Genomic DNA, 22,161 nt, shown 5'->3' with positions numbered 1-22,161 from the left:
TCATGCTATACAGAAGCTGATGGGGCTGAAGTGGCCCTTGTCTCATGTTAGCTTGCTCCTTGGCAACTTGGTGCTATCTCTTACATTCCATTGGTGTCAGGGTTTTGGTCCCAAATTTTGAGGCGCTGGAGCGCTAAGAAAATATGTAGGCTATATCATTTCTATATCTATTATTACATTGTTTTCTTATGTATTGATCATTTGGGTCCCAAAAAGTTAGTAAAACTGTGCTTTTTAAGTGAAAAATATTAGCACCCCCACTGCCACCAACCTCTGTCTCACCTCTCCCTCCAACAACCTCCCTCCTCCCAAATCCCCCACTCAACCCCCCCAACCTCCTCCTCACCCTTCCCCCCACCACCACTCCCTTCCCCTTCCCCATCCTTCAACCAACCCCCCCACCCCCTCTCCCCATTCCCCAACCTCCTCAGCTGTAGCGCAGCAATGAATGAAATTAACCCAATGGACTGGCTTCAAAAAATCAGAACTCTCAGCCTGAAAGTTTCAATTTTTTTTAAGGCTGTCTGCCAGGTCCTATACTCTGGCCACCCAGCATAGATGATGAGAACTCTGTTTAAAACACTGAGCCCGATCCCCAGTGTTTGGAACCATCTGCACCCCCCTCTCCCAGACCCTGGTTGGAGGTGCCGAAGTGGCACTTTGGGGGGTGTGGTGCTTTGAGGAGTGATGGTTGGAGCCTTGATATGTGCAGCTACCCGAGAGATAACAGTATTATGCAGGCTGTGGTGCCTGTGTCCTGGATCTAACCATCCGCTTCACCATCATCCTCTTCTTCCTGTACCATCTGTTGCTGTGAGAAAGAAGGGTAGAATCCAGAAATGGGTGAGCATCACACTTCTTGGGATTAAGGAGACAGAAGAGGTTTGGAAAATTGATGAGTCACCGAGACACCAGGGAAACAGTGTAAGTGCCCAGTCAGTAACCTAGCATCAGAGAGATGCCACCAACTTCAGCATCTCCCACAGCAAGCTTCCCAACCAACTCCATGGCCTTCTCCTTGAAGGAGGGCAGGTACATAAGGTTGAACACCCATCCTTCGTTGCCCTGCTTGTGTCTGGCAGTGTGTGGCAATTAGTCTTGGAGAAAGCTGGAGTGAAAGAGGGTAAGGCTAGCAGTTGAGTATGTGCCAAGTCATGTAGGAGATGTGCAGTTAACAACTTAGGGGCATGAAGCTGTTAAATTAAATGATTTTGGGATTGTGCATATAGGTAATTGCTGAGAGGGGAGCTGAGTAGCCTTGTACAAGATATTGAGTTGGAGCCAACCCCTTAGCTAGGAAGCACTGTGAAGAGTTAATTGGGCAAATGTTGTTTTGAAAAGGTGGTGGAGTGTGTGTTTGTACTCAGGGTGGCCAGGACAGAAAAGGAAAAGATGTGCAGTGGTTTACTTTGCCTGTCCAGCTGAAGACTTGGAATTGTTTATAGCATTCCCCCCCACCCACCCTGCCCACGGGATGAGGGTGTTGACAGTCATTGTCAGTGCCATTTCAGGGTATCAAGAATTCAGTGACTTGGGTTACCCAAGAGTTTGTGCTGTTTTCAATGCCCTCCAGGCGCTTGAAGGTCTGAATGAATGACGTTGTACATTCTTCTTCCATGGTTTTGTTCCTCCTGGGCAAAGATTGTGCATGAGTGACCATAATTCTTTATATTTGCAACAAAAGTATTGGCAGGATATACAGTGACATGAAGTGAAAGAGCCAACTGTAGGATAGCAGTTTATGTCCTTGATGCGCTACAGACAGTTATGAATCTAAGCCTCATGTTGTAGGAGTAGGACTGGTTAGCTCAGTTGGTTAGAGGGTGATGTTTAGTAATGCTTAATACCGTATTGGCTGACATAGTTTTTGTACTCTTCTAATTGCCCTATTGTAATATCATGGCATCAAGCCATGATTAGCAACTGAGACACGAAGATGCTACATAAAGAGAGAGAGAAACTGTTGTGGAAAGTGCACAGCAAAGGCCAAGGAAGGCAAGTAAAATCTGCTCTAGACAGCTCCCAAGTACATCCTAGCAATGGATTTCTAGAAGACAGTTTCTATTTCAACCTCTTTAACCAGGAGATTTTATGTGACGCACGGATTCTTATGCAAGTTTATATGTGGTGTGCCTACTGATAAAAATTGTTATCCTATAGTATTATTGTATTTTTAATTACATGATAAGGGTAAATCTGACTTTTGCGACAGTGTAAAATCACAGACCATTTTATATCTCTCTCCATATTTATTTCCATTGTCTATTGCACAAAGTCAAAATTACCCACAATACTTACCCTGTCCTTGCATAGCAAAATCTGTTTGTTTTGTAGAGAACCATAATATTTCAGGGTTAAAAGACAATGTATTGTTAATACAATTTATTGGCCTTTTACATGATGTACAAAAACAATGCAGCATGTACTTATTCACATCTTATTAAAGATTGGTGAAATAGCATAAAGATATTCCTATGTGTGCAGTCTGGAGGATAAAAAATCTTTTCTGCACATTAATATTGCATGGGCAGTTGATGCCAATTTAGTCTAGGTACTGCAAAGTGAGGCCATTTGCCAGAGTTTTATAAGATATGTTTCCTCACAGGCATTCATAATACTTTCAACACTTGTGATTCAAAACGTTGCATATAAAAAGATGTTTCACTACTTAATTTTTCTTGGCACATCATGTACAAAACAAGTATAGTTGGAGGAAAAAGGTCGAACTAGCAACATTTGCCTCTTTTCCCAGGATCTGCTTATCTGCTTCTCTTGACAACCTTGTGGGTGTGGTACGTTATTATTTTAGAACACCCTGCCACTGCAAATTCACATTTTATGAAACAACTTTGAAATATGTAACGTGTGCTTTTTTCAGGATTTAGAAAATGGTGTGGGTGTGTTTGGCAGGGGTGGGGCAGGGGGGGAGGGTGTCTGGGGAGGTGCAGGGAGGTGGATGGTTGGGATCAAGTGGGAAGTAAAATTTGAAGAAACTTTAATCAGAACTTCAACCTCTAACATGCCCATTAACACTGGCCCGTTTGGCTGCATGCAAGATACCCACTCACTGGAGTCATGATGATCATTAGGACAGACTGAGTGGTAATTACCACAGCTGTTAAACTCATCAACACATGGTAATGAGGGGATCTATAATTGAAATAAACAGGCATTTGAGTTTAATGTCTCAAGGGTCTCAAGGGTTTCAAGGCTCAGGAAACAGTGAAAAAGGTCTCGGCTCTGAAGAAGAGTCTAGACTCGAAACATTAAACTCTGTTTCTCTCTCCACAGATGCTGCCAGACCTGCTGAGTTTTTCCAGCATTTTCTGTTTTTATGACAGTGAGAAAGAGGCAAGCTTTAGATCACTTCATGAGGATCTCTCAACTCGAAATTGTCCAAACTTAATAAAGGCTCAGTTCTTACAGCTGCTTTTGTCAGTTTGCTCTGGCAAATGTTTCACATAAAAGTTCTTGTCAGAGTAGAGGATTGGGAGAAGCTTGGAGGCTTTCAAACAGATATTGAGGGTGGCGCATGTATATTTTACACCAAATTGGTTGAGGAAGACAATATCCAGCCATTGCAGCAACAACATTCTTTGGTAGGTTTAGCTGGTGCTTAGGAGGGAGATGCACAGGGCAGAGGGTCAGAACAGTAGAGAGGAGAGCCACAGGGGGATTGAGGTTACAGAAAGCACTATCCACATGGGAGGGTTGTAGAGGATGAAAGCATTCATAAGACCTCTTCTGATGGGAGGGTTGAAGAAGAGGAGCAGGCATAATTTCAAGATGGGCACTCATTGCCAGACCAGCCACGTGCGTTGCTAGCAGGGAAGACCTTGTAAATCGAAGGTTAATTTAATTATTCTGAAGCAGTGAAAGCTAACACCACCGTCCTCCATTCCCCACTCCCCATCCACCACCAATCCTTTTTCCCCCTCCACTGCCATGTACTGTCATTTATCATTAAACAAGTGAAAGGCCAAGTTGGCACTTGGTAGGCTATAATGGGCAAGACTTGGAAGTGGTGCCCATCAATAATTTTTATTGGCATTAACAAAAAGGAAACTTAGCAATTTAACATTTTATTAAAAAACCCATATGCATACACTTAGTAAATTACAATTTCTTCAACTCACTCTCTCTAATGCTTCTGCAGGATGCATCCTGTGTGGCATCAGCAGAGATTGAAGCAGGCTGCTCAGATCCCTGCCCTGACTTTTCAGAAGCTTTTGGCCCGTGCCTTCTAGGTTTTGGAGTCCCTGAGGGCCCCACTAAGGACAATTCTACCTGCACCTGTGCAGGAGCAGATGTGGCTATCAGGAGACGAGGCAACATGATGGGTACTGGCTGAGGCGGGACAACAGGTAAGAAGTGAGAGCTTTCTGAGTGGAACTCCCAGTTCGCTATCATCCCTGTCCTGGACCAGTGCCACATCATTCCTACCACTCTGCTGCATATCAGCTTGATAAGGATTAATGACATATTGTAAGGATGCTGCTAATGGATATGTCATTCTGTTTAAGGCGGAAGACATGTTGGCATCTAAAGAATGCACGGCTGTGGTTAGGGTCCACATGAACTTTTTTGAGAATTGGACTTGAAGCTCTTGCAATTCCTCTGCCCCAATCCACTAGTTGGGACCCATCCTGTTTGTGTCGTAGAGGGTGTGAAGGGCACGTTTGTCAGTATCTCCACAAAGTTGCTGATGTGTCGCTATTATCCTTTTTAATGATGAGCCCCTGTCCAACTCAGTGTCGCTTGGAGAGGATTACCTGTCTTTCTGCTTACACAGATTCTCTTCAGCTGTGCCTGCCATAGGCATCTGCTTGTGCTCTTTTGTGAATTATGAAAAAGGTGAAAGTCCAACTCGCTGTCAGTGAACCTGCCAAAGTGAGAGTACTTGCGCATATGTATGGCTGTATGCTTGATGCATCCTCTGAAGGAACGAGATCCTCTGATGAATAGTCCTCATACGTCTCCAGTGACACTTACTTTACATGTGAAGGCCTTAAAAGACAAAAGACAGGAATATGAATTAGTTGTGGCAAGGTCACAATCTTGACAATCACCACTCAGATACTCATTGTTCAGTCATTGATGAAAAGTCAGCATAAGTGTGTCAGGGATAATTTTAAATTCTGTCACCAATTATTGCAAATTCCCTGTCTCTCCATCCTCAATTGAGAGTAGTCCAAATGTGTTACTTATGTCTATGGTGTTCCCCTCTGCATCTGTGAGCTAGACTATTTGTGGCGGCCCACTTTCAGTCCTCACCTCCCTGGCATTTGTGCTGTTTCCTAAAAGAGGTGAAAAAAGCAGACTTGTGAGTGAGTGAAGATAAGGTACTTGATGCAGTGCATTCAGTGAGGGTGACAATCGGTCAGATGCATCACATAGCATAAGTATTGGGATGAATGGCAACAGTAGAGGTGAGGAAGTGCATAGAAAGTGCAGGAAGGCTGGTGCTGAATCTTAAATAGGTGTGAGGAGTGATGTGTTGTAGTACGCTGGGCAGGACAAAGTGAAATCGGTGGGGTTGTACACCGCAGGATATAGGCAAATCAATTGACATACTCAGTTTTCCTGACCTGGTCATTAAATCACTTCCTGCACTGCATCTGAGACTGGGGCACAATGCTTCTGCTCACCTCCTCAGTCACCTCCAACCACACCTTCTTGGGACATTCTTGCTCGCATTTCTGGGGAGGAGTTTGCACCACCTGTTCCTGATTGCACATAACAATAGTTCCAAGGAAGCAACATTAAATCCCTTGCTCTTTGACAGCTCATTTTAAACATCTCCTGGCTCCTCCAAATGATCTTTTTGCATTGTTCCTTTGAATAATGGAATTGAGATTGCTTCCTGTGGGTGCATTTTAACACCTGCTACATAGCTTGGAGATGTGAAAGCTGGGAGGAAAATTTAATGGTTGAATCAAGTCAAAATCAAAGAATTCGATCTGTGAATTTTACTTCAGAGTTTTGTAATCTTAACCCACTTCACAACACCCCCGCCACTCCCCTCTGCTTTTAGAGCCAACCTCTGCATTAATATTGGAGCCTAGGTTTCTACAATATGGAGCCTGATTTTAACTGTGTGCAAGTGGGAGGATTTTGAATGAGTTAGAATCTTCCCCATGTACTCTGTTTATCTGGTTATTATTTAAATTCCCATAAAGTTTTAAAACTTACTTAAATTTTAAACAAATTTTGCTACAATATGTAGCTGCAGCCAGACACTTTGCTTTCCCTCACTGTCTCCAGACAGTAAATATATTGAGCAGAAAAATATTTGCCTTTCCTTGGAGCTAGCAGACACCAAGTTATCAGAATAGCAAATGTGCTAAACCACAAAAACCCAAAGCAGTAATGATCCACATAATGCTATATATGCTAATATAAAAATGGCCTTCACCTGCATGTTATTACTTGCATGAATGCAGTCTAATGCCAACTGACAGCCAGGTTGTCCTTCACTGCATATTGTCTAAGTATGCAGAAGTATCTGAAGAACTGAATGTATATATACACACACGTCTCTACAAAGTACTGTACAAAGAAAATCCAATAGGATTCAACTCTAGCAGGCACATACACTTTGTAATTAGTTATAAATGTATCAATAAAACCTGATGTTCAGTAAACTTTGCATATGTATATGTGTTTTGGTTTTGACCAATTGTAGACAACATTGAAAAGAAAGAATTTGCATTTTGTGTAGCAGTTCAGCATCAAGAGACTGAGAATCCTGTACAAATTTACTTTCTACTTTTGACATGAATAATTTTCATTGTTACTCCACATCTAGATTGTGGTGGGTTACTACTGTTTAATTAGCCTTGCTTAGAATGCCATACTTAAAACACTTAGCAGATGACCTATCAACATCTTACAGTCATTTCCTCCACTTTTGTGCGGGAAGCATTTGCAAGCTGCAAAGGCATGATTGGGCTGAACTTTAGATAAGGTGGAAGAAGTCATAGTCATTTTCAGCAAACACAGACTTTCCAGATTCAGTGCTTTACAAGTTGTGCTGTGGCTTATGTGCTGCATCACACGGAGGTAGAATTTGAGCATCCCCAGTTTCTACCATACTGTCACATGAACTCCACAGAGAGGAAAGTTAGTCATCCTGAACCAGCAGTGTTGCACAATTCCTAGGAGCTAAATATCGAGAAGCATTGATGGAGGAAGGCAATATTCCAGCCGTCGATGGTTGTTCTTATGGGAAAATCTTCAGTTTGATGCCAATTTTTGACTGATTACGCTTCTCTGAGGTGCCTTGTGATGTTTTCCTATGTTAAATGCAGTATATGAATGCAAGTTGTTGAAAATTAAAATACTGTTTTAGTTCAATTGTGATCTTGAGCCTGAAGTATTCCAATAAGGTTCCCAAAAATATAACCTTAGATTACCTGTTGTTGTATTTTTACTAATGACTTTAGAGCTCCAGGATTAAGTGCTTCTTCTGTAAAGCTAGGGGAAAGTCCTGTTTATCAGTAGCTCTGCAAACGCTTTGTACCTTGCTTTGGCATATATGTAGCCAATTCATCACATTTAGTTAACCCTGTCTTTTAATTAAAGTAGCTTTCTGTCAAAGTGAGAAGCAAATCTATAGTCCCTTCTAATATCTAATCTCACTGCTTCTCAGCTGTACAGAGTAGCAGCCTTCACTGGATTTAATTCAGTGGGAACAGGAGAGGGAGTTTGGATCAAATTTGTTGTGTTTTAACCTACATTCTCAACCTGTATCCCCAACCAGACATTTTTGTAAACTTGCAGGAGTTTTAGCTGGCACTGAATGACCACTTCAAGAGGAAACTGCAGGAATGGAAAGGTCACTTCCCTCAGTCACAATAATAAGGTTCAGGATGTCCTGCACAGAATCAGCTTAGTATCTTATCGGATGTTAGATATAGAAATTAATCCTTAATGTGTTAAGGACAATGGATAAGTCTATGATTATAGGACTGCAATTGATGTAACTAGTATTAGGTAATAAAAATAGCCGTTTTTCTAACTCCTCGTTCTGGTCAGAAATATAATTTGTGTAGGAATAGGGAGAAATGGGAACTGCTTGCCTTCGAATTCTTACAGACAGCTTGTGAGACTAACCAAGTTAAAGAAGTTATCCACAGGGAATAGAGTTTCAAGCCATGTTTGAAGCTGTGGCATCCAATAGAGAATTGTTCCTGTTTTAAAAAAAAACAAAAAAGGAAATATGCTACATATGTGCAGTTGCTATTCATTACCTTTGCTTTTGAGTACAGTATGTTATGCCCACATTATTTGAACATTTTTAAAACTCACACTAAATTTGCCCTGTCATCATTTATCAGTCAAAGTAAGTCGGCACAAAACAAGCAAACCATCGTGTTCGATGGTTTTATAGAATCAAAGAATGGTTCTGTCCTGATCAGTAATGATCTTGGTTTTCTCATACCATTGATCATACTTGTGTTGTTCAGGCGTAGTTGGGTTGACTCTCGAGGTCAATGAGGTAGGTGATGTACTGATTAATCCTAGACGTTGGTGGTCTATTAATACAGCTGGACTGCAGAGATGTGGGATACATCCTCTCTAGAAGATGAGAAGGAGCTGGGGCAAAGACATTAAGGACTGTGGTGACCTTGAGAGTCATTGACACTGCATGGTTCCCTGTTCCAGCAGATAGCAGGTTCTTTTGGCTTAAGGTTTTAGTGGCAGGTTGGACGGTGGATAATGGGACCTCCTTGATTTTGTATTAAAGTAGTATTAGGATCCTAATTTCATCACAGGACCATCATATACATAAATTAATAAGGCCTTGCCTGTTGAGCTTTTATGGCATTGTCAGACATTGAAATTAATTTACAATTGTGGCTTATTTTATTGAATGTCACTCTAAAATATTAATGTAGCTCCCTATATTTAAATGAACTTGCAAACTATCATCATTAATGTTCATGTTAATGCCACTCGTAACATTCCACAATTTTGAGAGCCCTGATATATTTTCATCTCTCTCTGTTTACGGTTTATTAAAACAAAGTTTTAACCCTAAAGGATAAGGAAGAGAAATACAATTTGCAATTTTCAGAACATCATATGAAATGATGGGAGCATGTGTCCCATTTGTTGAACTCATGATCTCAGGCCAGGAAATGCTGTGGAGAAGTATGATGGCTCCCCAAAATGAAGGAGTGAAAACTTCTACATTTCACACACCACCTAGTGGTTAATTCAAGATCAGCATCGGCAGAAGCTTTCAGATTACCTTGTTCTGGATTAATGCTTGGTGTAGAGGAAGCTAACAAAAGGGAGAGAGAGGCAATGAGGAAATGGGCAATTGTTTGTAAATGTCAAAGTACAAATGTCACTATAATCTTTTGTTAAATTATCATTCTTCCAATTCCATCCACCCAGGAGAAACTATGGGGGGAGTTTTCACATATGAGGGGAGGTGAGTTTGGGTGTGCGCGGGGAGATAAATCCCCAAAAAGTGATTTTGGGTTGGGATCACGATATCATTCAGCTCTTTCTGGGTTTCACCCGGGATGGTTTGAAGGTGAGTGGGGAATCCCCACCCTTGAGGCTTTCGGGTAAGTCATTTAAATATTCAAATAGATCATTAAGTTCTGTTTTAATCAAGGATTCTGACTTTAACAGCCAGCAGACCTATTTCCCACATCATCAGGAGTTTGCCAGGGTCACTGAGGTGAGTGCACAGTGGAGGATGTTTCTTCAATGAAACTGACAGGCTAGAAAGCCTTTTATCAGTGAAACTGAAGAGCTACAGCCATGGCCAGGTCAGAGGTTGCTGCATACTGCGCTATTCCTCAGTGAGTGCTTTCAATATTTGACAGGTGATTGCCAACTTCTTGGATGTCAGTCACCTGTCTTGCACTTCCCTCACCTTAAGCTGCACTTCCATGTTGCCTTTACAACAGATTAGGAATAGCTTATGCAAGTCTTGCACCTCTGACCTCTGGCCAGACCTCTGCTGCTGACTTTCTTGGTCACTTCCATCCATACCTGCTTGATTGGAGAGGTTCTCGTCTTCCTCTTGTCCTTAGGAGAACTCACCTCACTGCAGCCCCTCAGATCTTACAGCAGGACATCCAGGTAAGAATGAGAGATCTGAGGTGCAGTTTTCCCGAGTCTACTCTCCATTCCCCTGTTTACTAAAACCTGAAAAATCCATGTCCAGTTTTCTCATTCTAACCCATGCCATGGCCACTTCAATTAAAAATCCTTCCCTTTGACAGATTGAGCATGCCATCCCGCCAGCCCTCTCTGATTGGCCAGGGAACCCGGCAGCAGGCTGCTAATATCGTGGCTCTGGGAAAGAACCTCAGCAAAGCCTGCTGGAAACTGTCAACAGGCTCTTGACTGACTCCTCCCACCGTTTTAGCAGGGATCATCAATTAAAAATTCCACCTATGGTTCTGCTGTATGTACATCACCTTAAAATTCACTTCAGTTACTTAATTTGTGTTTCCTGCTATTTCAGGTGTGAAAATGTTCGTGTGTACAAGTTGGGTCTCTTAGCAGGTTTTTGGTGGGCTCTTGCTCTATTGTGCTGGATTAGTGATAACCTTTTCTGTGAACTTTGGTCTGCATTCAACTTTCCATACCTACATTGTGCCTGGTGAGTTGCGTGCTAACAAAATTATTATTTGAAGTAATGATAATTCTGCCTTATTAATTTATTCTCCATGTTACACTAAAGTAAGACTGGCATGAAATAGGGCAAATAACAGCAACCATGCCACTTTAAAAGCTTTTCTTGTATTGGCCTCAATGGCCATCTGACCCTCCTTGATGTAAAGTTATGTAAGTGGGGCAAGTACAAAGTAATCCTCAGTTCTTATTCAGGTAATGGGTAGCAGAGTCTTTCTGTTCCTCTCCTATAGGTAAAGACTCCAACACATTCTTCATTGATCAGGAGGCACTAAATTGTATCCCCTTAGATGTTGCCTCTAGCTTAATATTCTGGACACACTACATTTGCAGTTCTTGCCTTCGTTGCTCATGTTAGTGGGAATAGGACTTAGTGTATTGGAGCATACATACCGGGACACATAAAGAGACTTGACCATGGGCATGGCCTTCTGAAGGGAAATTAGGGATGGGCAACAAATGCTGGCCCAGCCTGTGATTCCCACATTCTGTGAAAGAACAAAAAAAAAGACTCTGCACAATTCCAGAAAGATTCGGGTGAAGAAAATTTCCTCTTACACTTACTAACAGCGATCAACCAGTCTGAATCTCCTGTAAATGGAAAGGGATTCAGGGAATTAGATCTGGTTCATTGGCTTCAAGCAGCACCTTAGAACTGATAGTTTGGCTTTAGAGAGCTAGCCTGATAGAACAGGGTTTATATTTTATTCATGCATGGGATGTGGACATAGAAGGCAAGGCCAGAATTTATTGCCAAACCTTAAGCAGGTGGTGGTCAACCGCCTTCCTGGACTGCTGCTGTTGTTATGGTAGAGCTACACTCATAGTGCTGTTAGGTAGGAAGTTCCAGGACTTTGACCCAGCGATGATAAAGGAATTGCAATATATTTCCAAGTCGGAATGGCATCTGACTTGGAGGGGAACTTGCAGGCTGTGGTGCTCTCAAGCATGTGCTATCCTTGTTCTTTTAGGTGGTGGAGGTCACAAATTTAAAAGGTGCTGTCAAAGAAGTCTTGGTGAATTGCTGTAGTGCATCTTGTAAATGGTACACACTGCTGCTACTTTGTGCCGGTAGGGCAGGGAGTGAATATTTGTGGGGTTGGGGTGCCAATCAGACCTTCCCTGCTTTGTCTGGATGAAGCCTTAAGTATCGTTCAAGTGGCATTCATCCAGGGCTGTGGAGAATTTTCCAATATACTCCTGACTTGTACCTTATAAGAAGGTGGAAAGGCTTTAGGGAGTCAGTCACTGCAAAATTCCCAGCCTCTTACCTGATTTTGTACTCACCATATTTATGTGGCTGGCCCAGTTACATTTCTGGTCAATGGTGATTCCCAGCTTTTTGATGGTGTAGGATTCAGTGATACTAAATGCCACTGAAAGTCAAAGGGAGGTGAGTAGACTGTTCCTTGGTGGAAATAGTCATTGCCTCGTACTTATGTGGTATGAATGTTACCTATCAGCCTAAGCCTGAAAGTTATCTAGGTCTTCCTTCATGCAGACAGCTTCATTATCTGAGGAGTCTTGAATGGAACAGAATTATTGTTTGTCCCAAAATACCAGAAAGTTTACAAACTGAAGTGTCAAGAATCAATATGTTTTGGAGGAAGGCATGCTCTGAGGACTCTACAAGGAAATACATCTTACTGAGTTTCTATCAAACTACAAGGACAATACTGTTATGGTTGAGGAGCACTTACAGCTTGCAGATTTAACATGTAAAATGGAAGCAGTTCTTCTGTTGATTGCATGGTTTTCATTACAATATGCCAGGAAATGAGATGCTGCCAACTATTTTCTACTTGCAAATAGTGTTGAGTGGTGGATTCCAAGTTCACTAATGATCTACATCATTATTGATTAGTGTATTAGCTGTATTCAGAAAGAGAAGCAAGGACAGGCAACTTTCATTTGAAATTTGAATTTGGTTTTCAGTAAACTAATAAGAAAATCTTTTGATCCTATGAGCTACTATACCAGATGTTAATTTGGCACAAAACATTAATGAGTTGCATGCTTCAGTGATGGACCCACTATACAAAAGTGCAGTTTACACCAGTAGCAAATTCAGAAATTACTGAAAAGGAATGTGAATGCTGAAGGCAGGAAATTTATTTTCTTACAGAAATCTTGGACCATGCCTTCCCTAGAATATTTTGATTTTTGACACTTTGTGAACTTTTATTTCAGAGCATACAATTATTCTGCCTTGCAACCCAAATATAATTTCTCCTGCAAGGATTACAAATATTTCAAATATGAAAATAAACATAGTTGTATGGATTTCAGTACAACTTTACAGGATGAAGTTGAAATGGTTGAGTCAACACCCTTTGTTAAAATAGTGGATGGAGAAATGCCAAATGAACATGTTAAGCAATAATGGATTATTGTTGACAAGAGTAATTCGTAGCCTAAGTTGTCCTTTTGAACCTGCCAAAAAATGTTTACATTCTTGTACTGGAAATTAAAATCATTACATGTTGATATTATTGTAGAAAACAATAAAGTATGCAAAACAATTATTTGCAGAAACAGGAAAGGGGCATTCAATTTGTTTACCTGACTGGCTGCCCCTAGTCCAGCACTGACATTATATTGGGCAGGAATTTTTCCCACCCCATCACCATAAGAGTCACTGGATAACACATGCATGCCGATCATAGCAACCCCACAGCCATTTAATGCTCCGGGGATCGTTAATTGGTAGGAGTTGGAACTTCCGCCCCTCACTTAGGTGCCTCAGAGAGCTCTGTAGTCCCAGTGCACTCAGTGGCAGCAGTGGCCAGGACTGGGACTATGGCTGAAGCATACAAAATTCTTACAGGGTTCAACAGGGTAGATGCAGGAAGGATGTTTTCCCTGGCAGGTGAGTCCAGAACCAGGGGACACAGTCTCAGACTATGAAGTAGGCCATTTAGAACTGAGATGGGGAGGTAATTTTTCACTTAAAGGGTGGTAAATCTTTGGAATTTTCTATCCCAGAGGGCTGTGAAGGCTCAGTCATTGAGTATGTTCAAGAGAGGGATCAATAGGTTTTTCGATATTAAAGATATCAAGGGGTTTGGGGATGGTGCAGAAAAATGACATTAAAATAGATCAACCTTGATCTACTTGAATGTTGGAACAGGCTCGAGGGGCCGAATGGCCTACTCTCCTATTTCCAATGTTCCTACAAGCAGGACCAAGATTCTAATATCCCAGAATCCAGGACGAGGTAAGTGCAAGGAATCTCACGGTGGTGGGAGTGGGATGGGGGTTGGGGGAGGTGGTGAGGTGAGGCATGAAGAGGTGGGACGAGAGGATTGAGGTCTTTATAGAGGGGCTGGGGGAGGAGAGGGAGGGTGAGCATCATCTAATGCGGAAAGGTGCCTTAAGAGAAAGGTGCCACCCTTCTTGCCCGAGACCTGAACGGGGTGACCCGCTGAGCTTCCCCCCCACCTGTCTGCATCACAGAATCACAGAACTATTATAGTGCAGAAGGAGGCCATTTGGCCTGTCGTGTCTGCACCAACTCTCCAAATGTGCAATTCACCGAGTGCCACTCACCCTCCTTCTTCCCGTAACTGCACGTTCTTCCTTTGCAGATAACAGTCTGATTCCTTTTTTAAATGCCTCAATTGAACTTGCCTCCACCACACTCCCTGACAGTGCATTCGAGACCTTAACTACTCGCTGAAAAAGTTTTTCCAAATGTCGCTTTAGTTTCTTTTGCCAATTACTTAAAATCTGTGCCTTCTTGTTCTTTCACAAGTGGGAACAAAATCTCCCTATCTACTTTGTCATGACTCCTCATGATTTGGAATACCTCTATCAAATCTCCTGTCAGCCTTCTTTTCCCCCAGGGAAACAGTCCCTACTTCTCTAATCTGTCTTCATCACTGAAGTTTCTCATCCCTGGACCCATTCTCATGAATCATTTCTGCATTCTCTCCAATCCACCTTCATATCTTTTCTGTTATAACCACAGCTGGTGCTAACTGCTGCACAAACCAAATCCCAGAGGGAAATTTGGCTGAAGGGCCACAACCTTTTTTTTGTATCCTGTTCATGAGAAGAAGTAGCACTGATCTCAGCAGTAAGAGATCCAGTAACACGTTTGGGCTTTTAAAAATTAAAAGTAAAAGTTTTATTATCAAGAAAGAAACAAAAACTTAAGCACACAAGATTACAGTTACACAATTCAGGTTAGTCATACAAAACATTCCCCCAAAACTCTTTACTTGGTCAAACCCACAAGTAAACACTTCCCAGGCAACACTCCCTTATAGATATTTAAATATGAAATCCAGTAATATTACACAAGGCAAACTGCTATAGCTTCAATAAAGATGTACCACATGACCTTTACCCTCTTCCATTCTGTTATGCAATTCACTTCAGAATAACACTGCTTGCTGTAGGCCAAGACTTCTTAACAGCTCAAATAGCTCCAGCTCTCTCCAGCCATCTCCAGCTTAACGGCTCAATACCTAAAAAACAGCTATTCACAATAACTCTAATATACCTCTTTCCTCTTTCATCTCAGTCCCATTGTTCTTGAAACTCAAACCCTTCCAAATATAAGATCTTTCATGTTTCCATCTTGTCTTTGCTTTTGGGTCAATAAAGATATAATATTCCACTCTACTTGATTATCTAAGGACTCCTGCAAGATGCAAGCATTTTCCTTGGTACCTTTGATTCCCCTTTGAAATTCAAACAACCTCTTAACTTATTTAAAAATGCAAATGTTAGATCAAACCTATTTACTTGTACCTCAAACTTAACACCTTTAAACATCTCATGTTTCCAAATTCTTGCCCAGCTTAATTAAATCTCACACACACAGTCAGAGACACCCAGCTTTCTTTACAATATTCCCCAAAATATTAAAAAATAACATCAATTCTCACTTTCCTGAAGCGTGGTGTCCAGAACTGGTCGCAATGTCATACATCACAATAGGGTACTACAGTAAAATGTATATTAAAACCCTGTGTTGAGGTTTAATTAAATATGAGATGCAAAGGCATAAAATAAATATATAGGGAAAGTAACCGAACTATGAGAATTATAAAAGATATAAAGTCAGAGCAAAGAGAGAGATTAGAAAATTGTCAAGGTTATGAAATTATATTTGCTGTCGACATAAGGGATGTTGGATAATCTTTTATAAAAAGTAAATAAATACTCAAAGAAATTGAATTATTTAAAAATGAAGGGGCACCTTATATTTAAAAGTGAAGGAATGGCAAAGATATTAAAGCAATACTTTGCATTAGATTCTACAAAGGAATGTAAAAGTGGACTGCAGCTTGACTGAACAGGTGCTAAAAGGGTCATTGCTAGAGATAAATATTGAAAATGAAACTGCATTTAAAAAGAATCCAAGTCCTGAATATATATTCCAGACTACTGAAGGGGAAAGGTAGGTTACAGTAAACTTGTAAAATGGATTAGTAATTTGTTGGGATGTAGAAGGAGAGTAGTGATCTGGGACTTGTTCTCTAATTAGCAGGGCGTGCCTAATAGTGTTTACCAGGGATCCTTAGTGGGGCCTCAGTTTTGCACCATGTGTATTAATGAATTAGATGGAAGAATCACGGAATCACAGAATCTTAACGGCACAGAAGGAAGCCATTCGACCCATCGTGTCTGCACCGGCTCTCCAAATGAGCATTATGATCTTGTGTCATTGCCCTGCCTTTTCTCTGTACCCCTGCACCTTGTTTCTATTTAAATAATCATCTAATGCCCTCTTGTATATCCAAGTTTGCAGATAGCACTAAGCTAGGAGGCACAGTAAGTTATGTGAATGGCAGTAAGCAGTTACAAAGTATTTATAGATAGACTAATTGGACAGGCAAACTCTATTGTGGATAGTGTTTAATGAAGCCATTAATGTGAAGAAGCACAGGTCCAAAAAGGAAACAAAAAGGTTACTGGAGTACTGGTGTTCAACTTAGGTGCTTGGAATCCAAAAGTAAGAAAGTGATGCTTCAGTTGCACAGGAGCTTGGTCAGACCCCAAACTGCATTCAATTTTGGGTGCACAATCTCAGGGCAGATATATTGGCCTTGGAAGGGTGCAACACAGATTCACCAAATAATAACAGAGTTCAAATTATTAAACTATAAGAGCAAATTGCATAAACTTGGCTTTTATTTCCTTGAGTTTAGGAAGTTGGGGTTGACATACTTAAGCTATTTAAAAATGATGAAGGGACTCAATAGAGCAGATAAACAGAAGCTATTTCCTGGTGAATCCAGAACAAAGGCTTAGTCCTAAAATTAGGAGTGAAATCAGCAATCATTTTTTCCCCCACAAAGGATATTGACACTCTGGGACACAAGGACACAATTTCCCAAAGGGTTGTGGATGCTGTGACAATTGAAAATTTTGTAACCAAGACAGATACATGAAAAATGTTGAAAAGAAAGCCTGAATTGAAACAGTTATAAATTCAATATCCCACATATTCAAATCAAGTAATTCAAACCAGGGAACAAGCTGCTCGTTATGGTTAACCAGAACACAACTCTGTCAATAAAAAGTAAAAATTATTATCTGTATATAACAGTAAGGATATGTTTTGTGTGCCATAACAAATAACATGCCTTTGTGTCATAGGCAGTGACTCATCTCAAGACTGAAATAATGCTGTAAATTTCAGGGAAGAAACTCAGTGGCCCAGATCTTCCAGCCTTCCAATAGTTGGAGACCAGAACAGAAGGTGTGCTATGGGATCCCACAGAAGTCCCAATGCAAGGACTCTGTGGAAATTGCCCAGGAAGTATAGGGGTCTGGCACATATAGGGTTAATGTGGGACTGAGTACAGCACTACCCACACAAGAGAGCACATGCTCCGCACCCAGGGTCAGTCTAGTGTTGGACAGAGGTGTGTGTACCAGTCAGCATGGAGACAGCGCCGAGCTTAAACTCTTTGCTGTATATTTGTAAATAGTGCTAAAAGTCAATGAAGACTTACAGTTAACCTACGTATGACTATGAAGACTTCTTCAGACTTACAGAACTATAACCAGCAGCCTACAACATGGTAGCAGCTTGTGGAAAAACCCAAGGCCACGCAGAAAATGCAGAGAAAATCTAGAATGCTGAAAGACTGAGAAAAAAATCAACAAAGCAATCTGATCTGACAAGGAGCTCCAGAAGCAGAGGCACAGAGGAAAAATCACTAGGAAAAAGCTTTGAAGAAAGGCTTGGGAGCTGGAGGCAGAAATTTAAAATTCCTTATTGCGGCAGAAGAGTCCATTGAGTATCCTTTGGAAGTCCAACTTCAGATCCCTGAGTGCCGAGTCAGCTATCAAAGCAGGTGTGAGCTAAATCTTTTTATACTCCAGGATACAGCAAGCCCTGAGAAACTTTTAAATCGGTTAATGGTCAGAAATTGCTGTTTAAAAACTCCATTCGAAAAATCTGATTAACGAGTCAATGCCCAAACATGTGGCGTGATAAAGAATCAGCTTTAAAGGTAAAGGCTAGGATTCAACGCTTTTGCGACCCTAAAGCATAGCGCTGAAATGGAGAAGCCTGCAGCTAGTTGACCCAAGCAGCCATTGTTTAAAATTTTTTCAAGGCTGTGCGCAAGAACAACCTCCAAACATACAGGAAGAACCAGCAGTGACAGACCCTACTACTCTTCTGAAAGTAGTGCAAACGAGATATGGAAGGGTTATAAGGCTTCCAGATCATCTGAACCTTTGAATTCAAGGACTTGAAGGAGGGAGATGAGTAGCGATAATGTAGTAATGACTATGTAAATGTATGATAGCAATAACAATGTATGACATAAGGTAAACTATAATCACTGAAAATACATTGGCTAAAGACTTTGGGAGGAGGTGTAGTTTAAGGGTCTGGCACATATAAGGTTAATGTGGAACTGAGTTCAGTACTGCCCACAGAGTGATGTAAGAGAGCACATGACCGGCACCCAAGGTCAGTTGGAATGAGCTGTGTGTACCAGCCAGCATGGAGATAGTGCCTTGCTTGCGCCCTTTATTGTATATTTATAAATAGTTCTAAATATCAGTTGACCTATGTGTGACTACAAAGACTTCTTCAGACCTACCAAATGGTAACCAACATCCTACAACACATGGGACCCTCGATAAAGTCTCCAGAACAGAGTTATAGTCAGAGACTTCGGAGATTTCTGACTCATTTAACTCGGTAGTTAAGCAGGAAATTTTAGACTGAAAAAAACATGTCTAACTCCTGGGTAACTATACAATTGATCCCCTGATTACCCTCTGACCCTCCGATCTTCTTGACCCCGACTGCCCTTCCAACCCGGGTACTCCGACCTTCCTGATCCTCTGATCCCCCACGACCCTCTAACTCCCCCCAACCCTCTGGTACCCCAGCCCTCTGATCCTCCGACCCCTGACTCCTGTGATCTTCCATCTCCCCCGACCCTCCAACTCCTTCTGATCCTCCAACTCAACTCAACCCTCCAACTCTCCTCCAGCCCATTTCTGAAGAGGCCTGATTCGGAAATCCAGGCCTGAAATGCGCAGCTCCTGCATTGGATAACAAAATGTGAACGGAGTGGCAATCCGATGGTGATTGCCACTCTCTGGAAGATATGACTCAATGTTCTCTTGATGTTATCTCAACTCTGAGCTGTATTATGCCCTGCAAACTTTGTAATTGTTAAATTAACAGTCATGTGAAGGATCTGTAAATGATATAAACAACAAATGGAAGTGAGATTATTTTTTAGAAAATTGGTGACATATTAGGACTATACATAAGAACATAAGAACACGGAGCAGGAGTAAGCAATTCAGCCCCTCGAGCCTGCCCCGCCATTCAATATGATCATGGCTGATCTCATTTTGGCCTCAACTCCAATTTCCCGCCCTCTCCCCATAAACTTTCAAGCCATTACTAATTAAAATCTGTCTATCTCCTCCTTAAATTTATTCAGCGTCCCGGCATCCACTGCACTCTGAGGCAGTGAATTCCACAGATTCACGACCCTTTAAGGAAAGTAATTCCTCCTATTCTCTGATTTAAATCTGCCACCCCTTAGCCTAAAACTATGGCTTCTCATTCTAGAATGCCCCACAATGGGAAACATCTGCTCCACGTCTACTTTGTCTATCCCCTTTAGCATCCTATATACCTCAATTAGATCTCATCCTTCTAAACTCTAGCGAATATAGGCCTAAACTGCTCAATCTCTCCTCAAAAGACAAGCCCTGCTTCTCTGGAATCAATCTAGTGAACCTCCTCTGAACTGCCTCCAATGCAACTAAATCCTTCCTCAAGTAAGGGGACCAAAACTTTGCACAGTACTCCAGATGCGGACTCACCAATGCCTTGTACAGTTGCAACAATGCTTCCCTATTTTTATATTCTATTCCTTTAGCAATAAATGCCAAAATTCCATTTGTCTTCCTTATTACCTGCTGTACCTGCATACCAGCTTTCAGCAATTCATGCATGAGGGCACCCAGATCCCTCTGCACTGAAGCATTCTGAAGTTTCTCTCCATTTAAATAATAAGTCGCCTTTTTATTCCTCTGACCAAAATGGATAATCTCACACTTATCCACGTCAAACTCCATCTGCCAAATTTTGGCCCATTCACCTAACCTGTCCATATCCATTTGTAGATTTCTTATTTCTTCATTACAACTTTCTTTACCACCTATTTTGGTGTCATCTGCAAATTTAGCTATGGTACTTTCTATCCCAGAATCCAATTATTAATATAGATTGTGAATACTTTTTATGTTTAGTCAAACTAACAATAAAAGTGTCAGCCATGTGATAAAAGCTTCACAATTCAATAGGGAATGGAATACTAGGATAGACTGTTGGTTTGTGTAGGAACAGTAGGACGTTGACTGATTCATGAAAAATGTTGTCCAGTAGCTGTAAGAACAGCCTTTTGAAAAATCTTATTGCATTCTCATTATTTTTTTCCTTCTGTTTTTGTTCTAGGCATATCTTGATCTGTCTGGCTGCTTATCTGGGTTGTGTCTGTTTTGCTTATTTTGATGCTGTCTCAGAAATCCCTGAACAGGGCCCAGTCATCAAGTTCTGGCCTAGCGAGAAGTGGGCCTTCATTGGTGTTCCATATGTTTCTCTCCTTTTTGCTGAAAACAAGTCTCAGCTAAAAGTCACCTAAGAGGAAAGTGACAGATATGGCAGCACGTTATTTTGAGTACAAGCTTTGGAAAACTTTATCCCATGAGGCTGGGGGTGCCTCCCAGTTTATGTATTTTGCACCTTAGATCAAATTTATCTTCCTGCTTATACACTCCCTCAGGGGGCCATACTTTAAACCGATTGAAACAAACTGTTTACGAGGGGGTGAAAGTTGCTTTTGCATCCAAATGGAAATTATGGCAGGATAACAGCATTTTTTTTAAAAAAAGAAAAATGTGTTTCAGAAAATACTGTGAAATAATTTTTTGGAAGTTCAATAGATTTCTGTAATTACTCTTATTAGTGCAGCACTCAAAGCTTTATTTCTAAAAAATACTTTGAAGGAAAATTTGTACATGTTTTGAAAACTTCAGGGAAATTTAGCTCTCAAAAGGGTTATTTTTAGGCTACTGGCTTGGAATGAGATTTAATGCATGCTTTTGAAGACATGCAGACCACTTTGTTGCAATATACTTTACGTCAGGAAATCAACTTTTGATGGAACCTTAAGATTTTTAAAGGAGGAAAATGATTCTATTACCATATTATTTGATCGTACAATGAGAATTTCTGAAATTTCAATCGGCCTCCAGTTCCAATGTCAGTTTGTTAATGTAGTTTTGCTATATGATAATCTACAAAACATTTAAAGTCAAAGGTCAGGAATTTTCTCAAAGTTCATTCTCTTCCACTGCTGTAACTTAAGTGGGGATGTGGTAGAAACCACATTGACACATGTAAAGGGGAGGAAATCCCCAGCCAAAGATTGATGTCATTATTGTATGTTTGAATTTACATTCCATTCCTCAGGGCAATATTTCAATACTTAAAATCAGACCTGAAAGTTATTATTTTTATTAATGATCACTGTAGTGATCCAGCCACCTAGTACACTGATATTCTGAGTAGACCTTTACCTGGTTTGGGAAAATTGAGGGGGAAAATTTGTTTGCATGGGCTATGCAGATTTTCAATAATTTCCCTGGGCCAGGCAGGAAGATATCCATAAAAACAAAAAACTGCGGATGCTGGAAATCCAAAACAAAAACAGAATTACCTGGAAAAACTCAGCAGGTCTGGCAGCATCGGCAGAGAAGAAAAGAGTTGATGTTTCGAGTCCTCATGACCCTTCAACAGAACTAGGTGAATCCAAGGAAGAGGTGAAATATAAGCTGGTTTAAGGTGTGTGTGTGTGTGTGTGTGTGTGTGTGTGTGTGTGTGGCGGGGTGGGGGGGGCGGTGGGATGTTGGTGGGGGGAGAGAATTAGAGGGGGGTGGTGTGGTTGTAGGGACAAGCAAGCAGTGTTAGAAGCAAATCATCAAAAGATGTCACAG

At 41.2% G+C, this 22,161-nt stretch overlaps 1 protein-coding gene across 4 annotated transcripts in view; it reads left to right on the top strand.

The window, feature by feature from the left end:
* Nucleotides 1–21,662, top strand: part of acer2 (alkaline ceramidase 2) — an 80,286-nt gene extending 58,624 nt beyond the window's left edge. For 2 of the 4 annotated variants that reach the window (XM_041186238.1, XM_041186234.1), the window contains 2 exons: nt 10,493–10,630; nt 20,621–21,662. In XM_041186238.1, the coding sequence (XP_041042172.1) occupies nt 10,493–10,630; nt 20,621–20,807 (325 nt within the window). In that variant the 3' untranslated portion in view covers nt 20,808–21,662. Of the gene's footprint in view, nt 1–10,492; nt 10,631–17,274; nt 17,378–20,620 lie in introns of all 4 variants that reach the window. The other 2 variants (XR_005942824.1, XM_041186239.1) reach the window with 2 other exon arrangements.
* Nucleotides 21,663–22,161: the final 499 nt, after the last annotated feature.

This window comes from Carcharodon carcharias, chromosome 4 (genome assembly GCF_017639515.1).
Source record: "Carcharodon carcharias isolate sCarCar2 chromosome 4, sCarCar2.pri, whole genome shotgun sequence".
NCBI classification, from domain to species: domain Eukaryota; kingdom Metazoa; phylum Chordata; class Chondrichthyes; order Lamniformes; family Lamnidae; genus Carcharodon; species Carcharodon carcharias.
The sequence above is the reverse complement of the archived record's forward strand: the minus strand, read 5'-3'. Positions and strand labels throughout refer to the sequence as shown.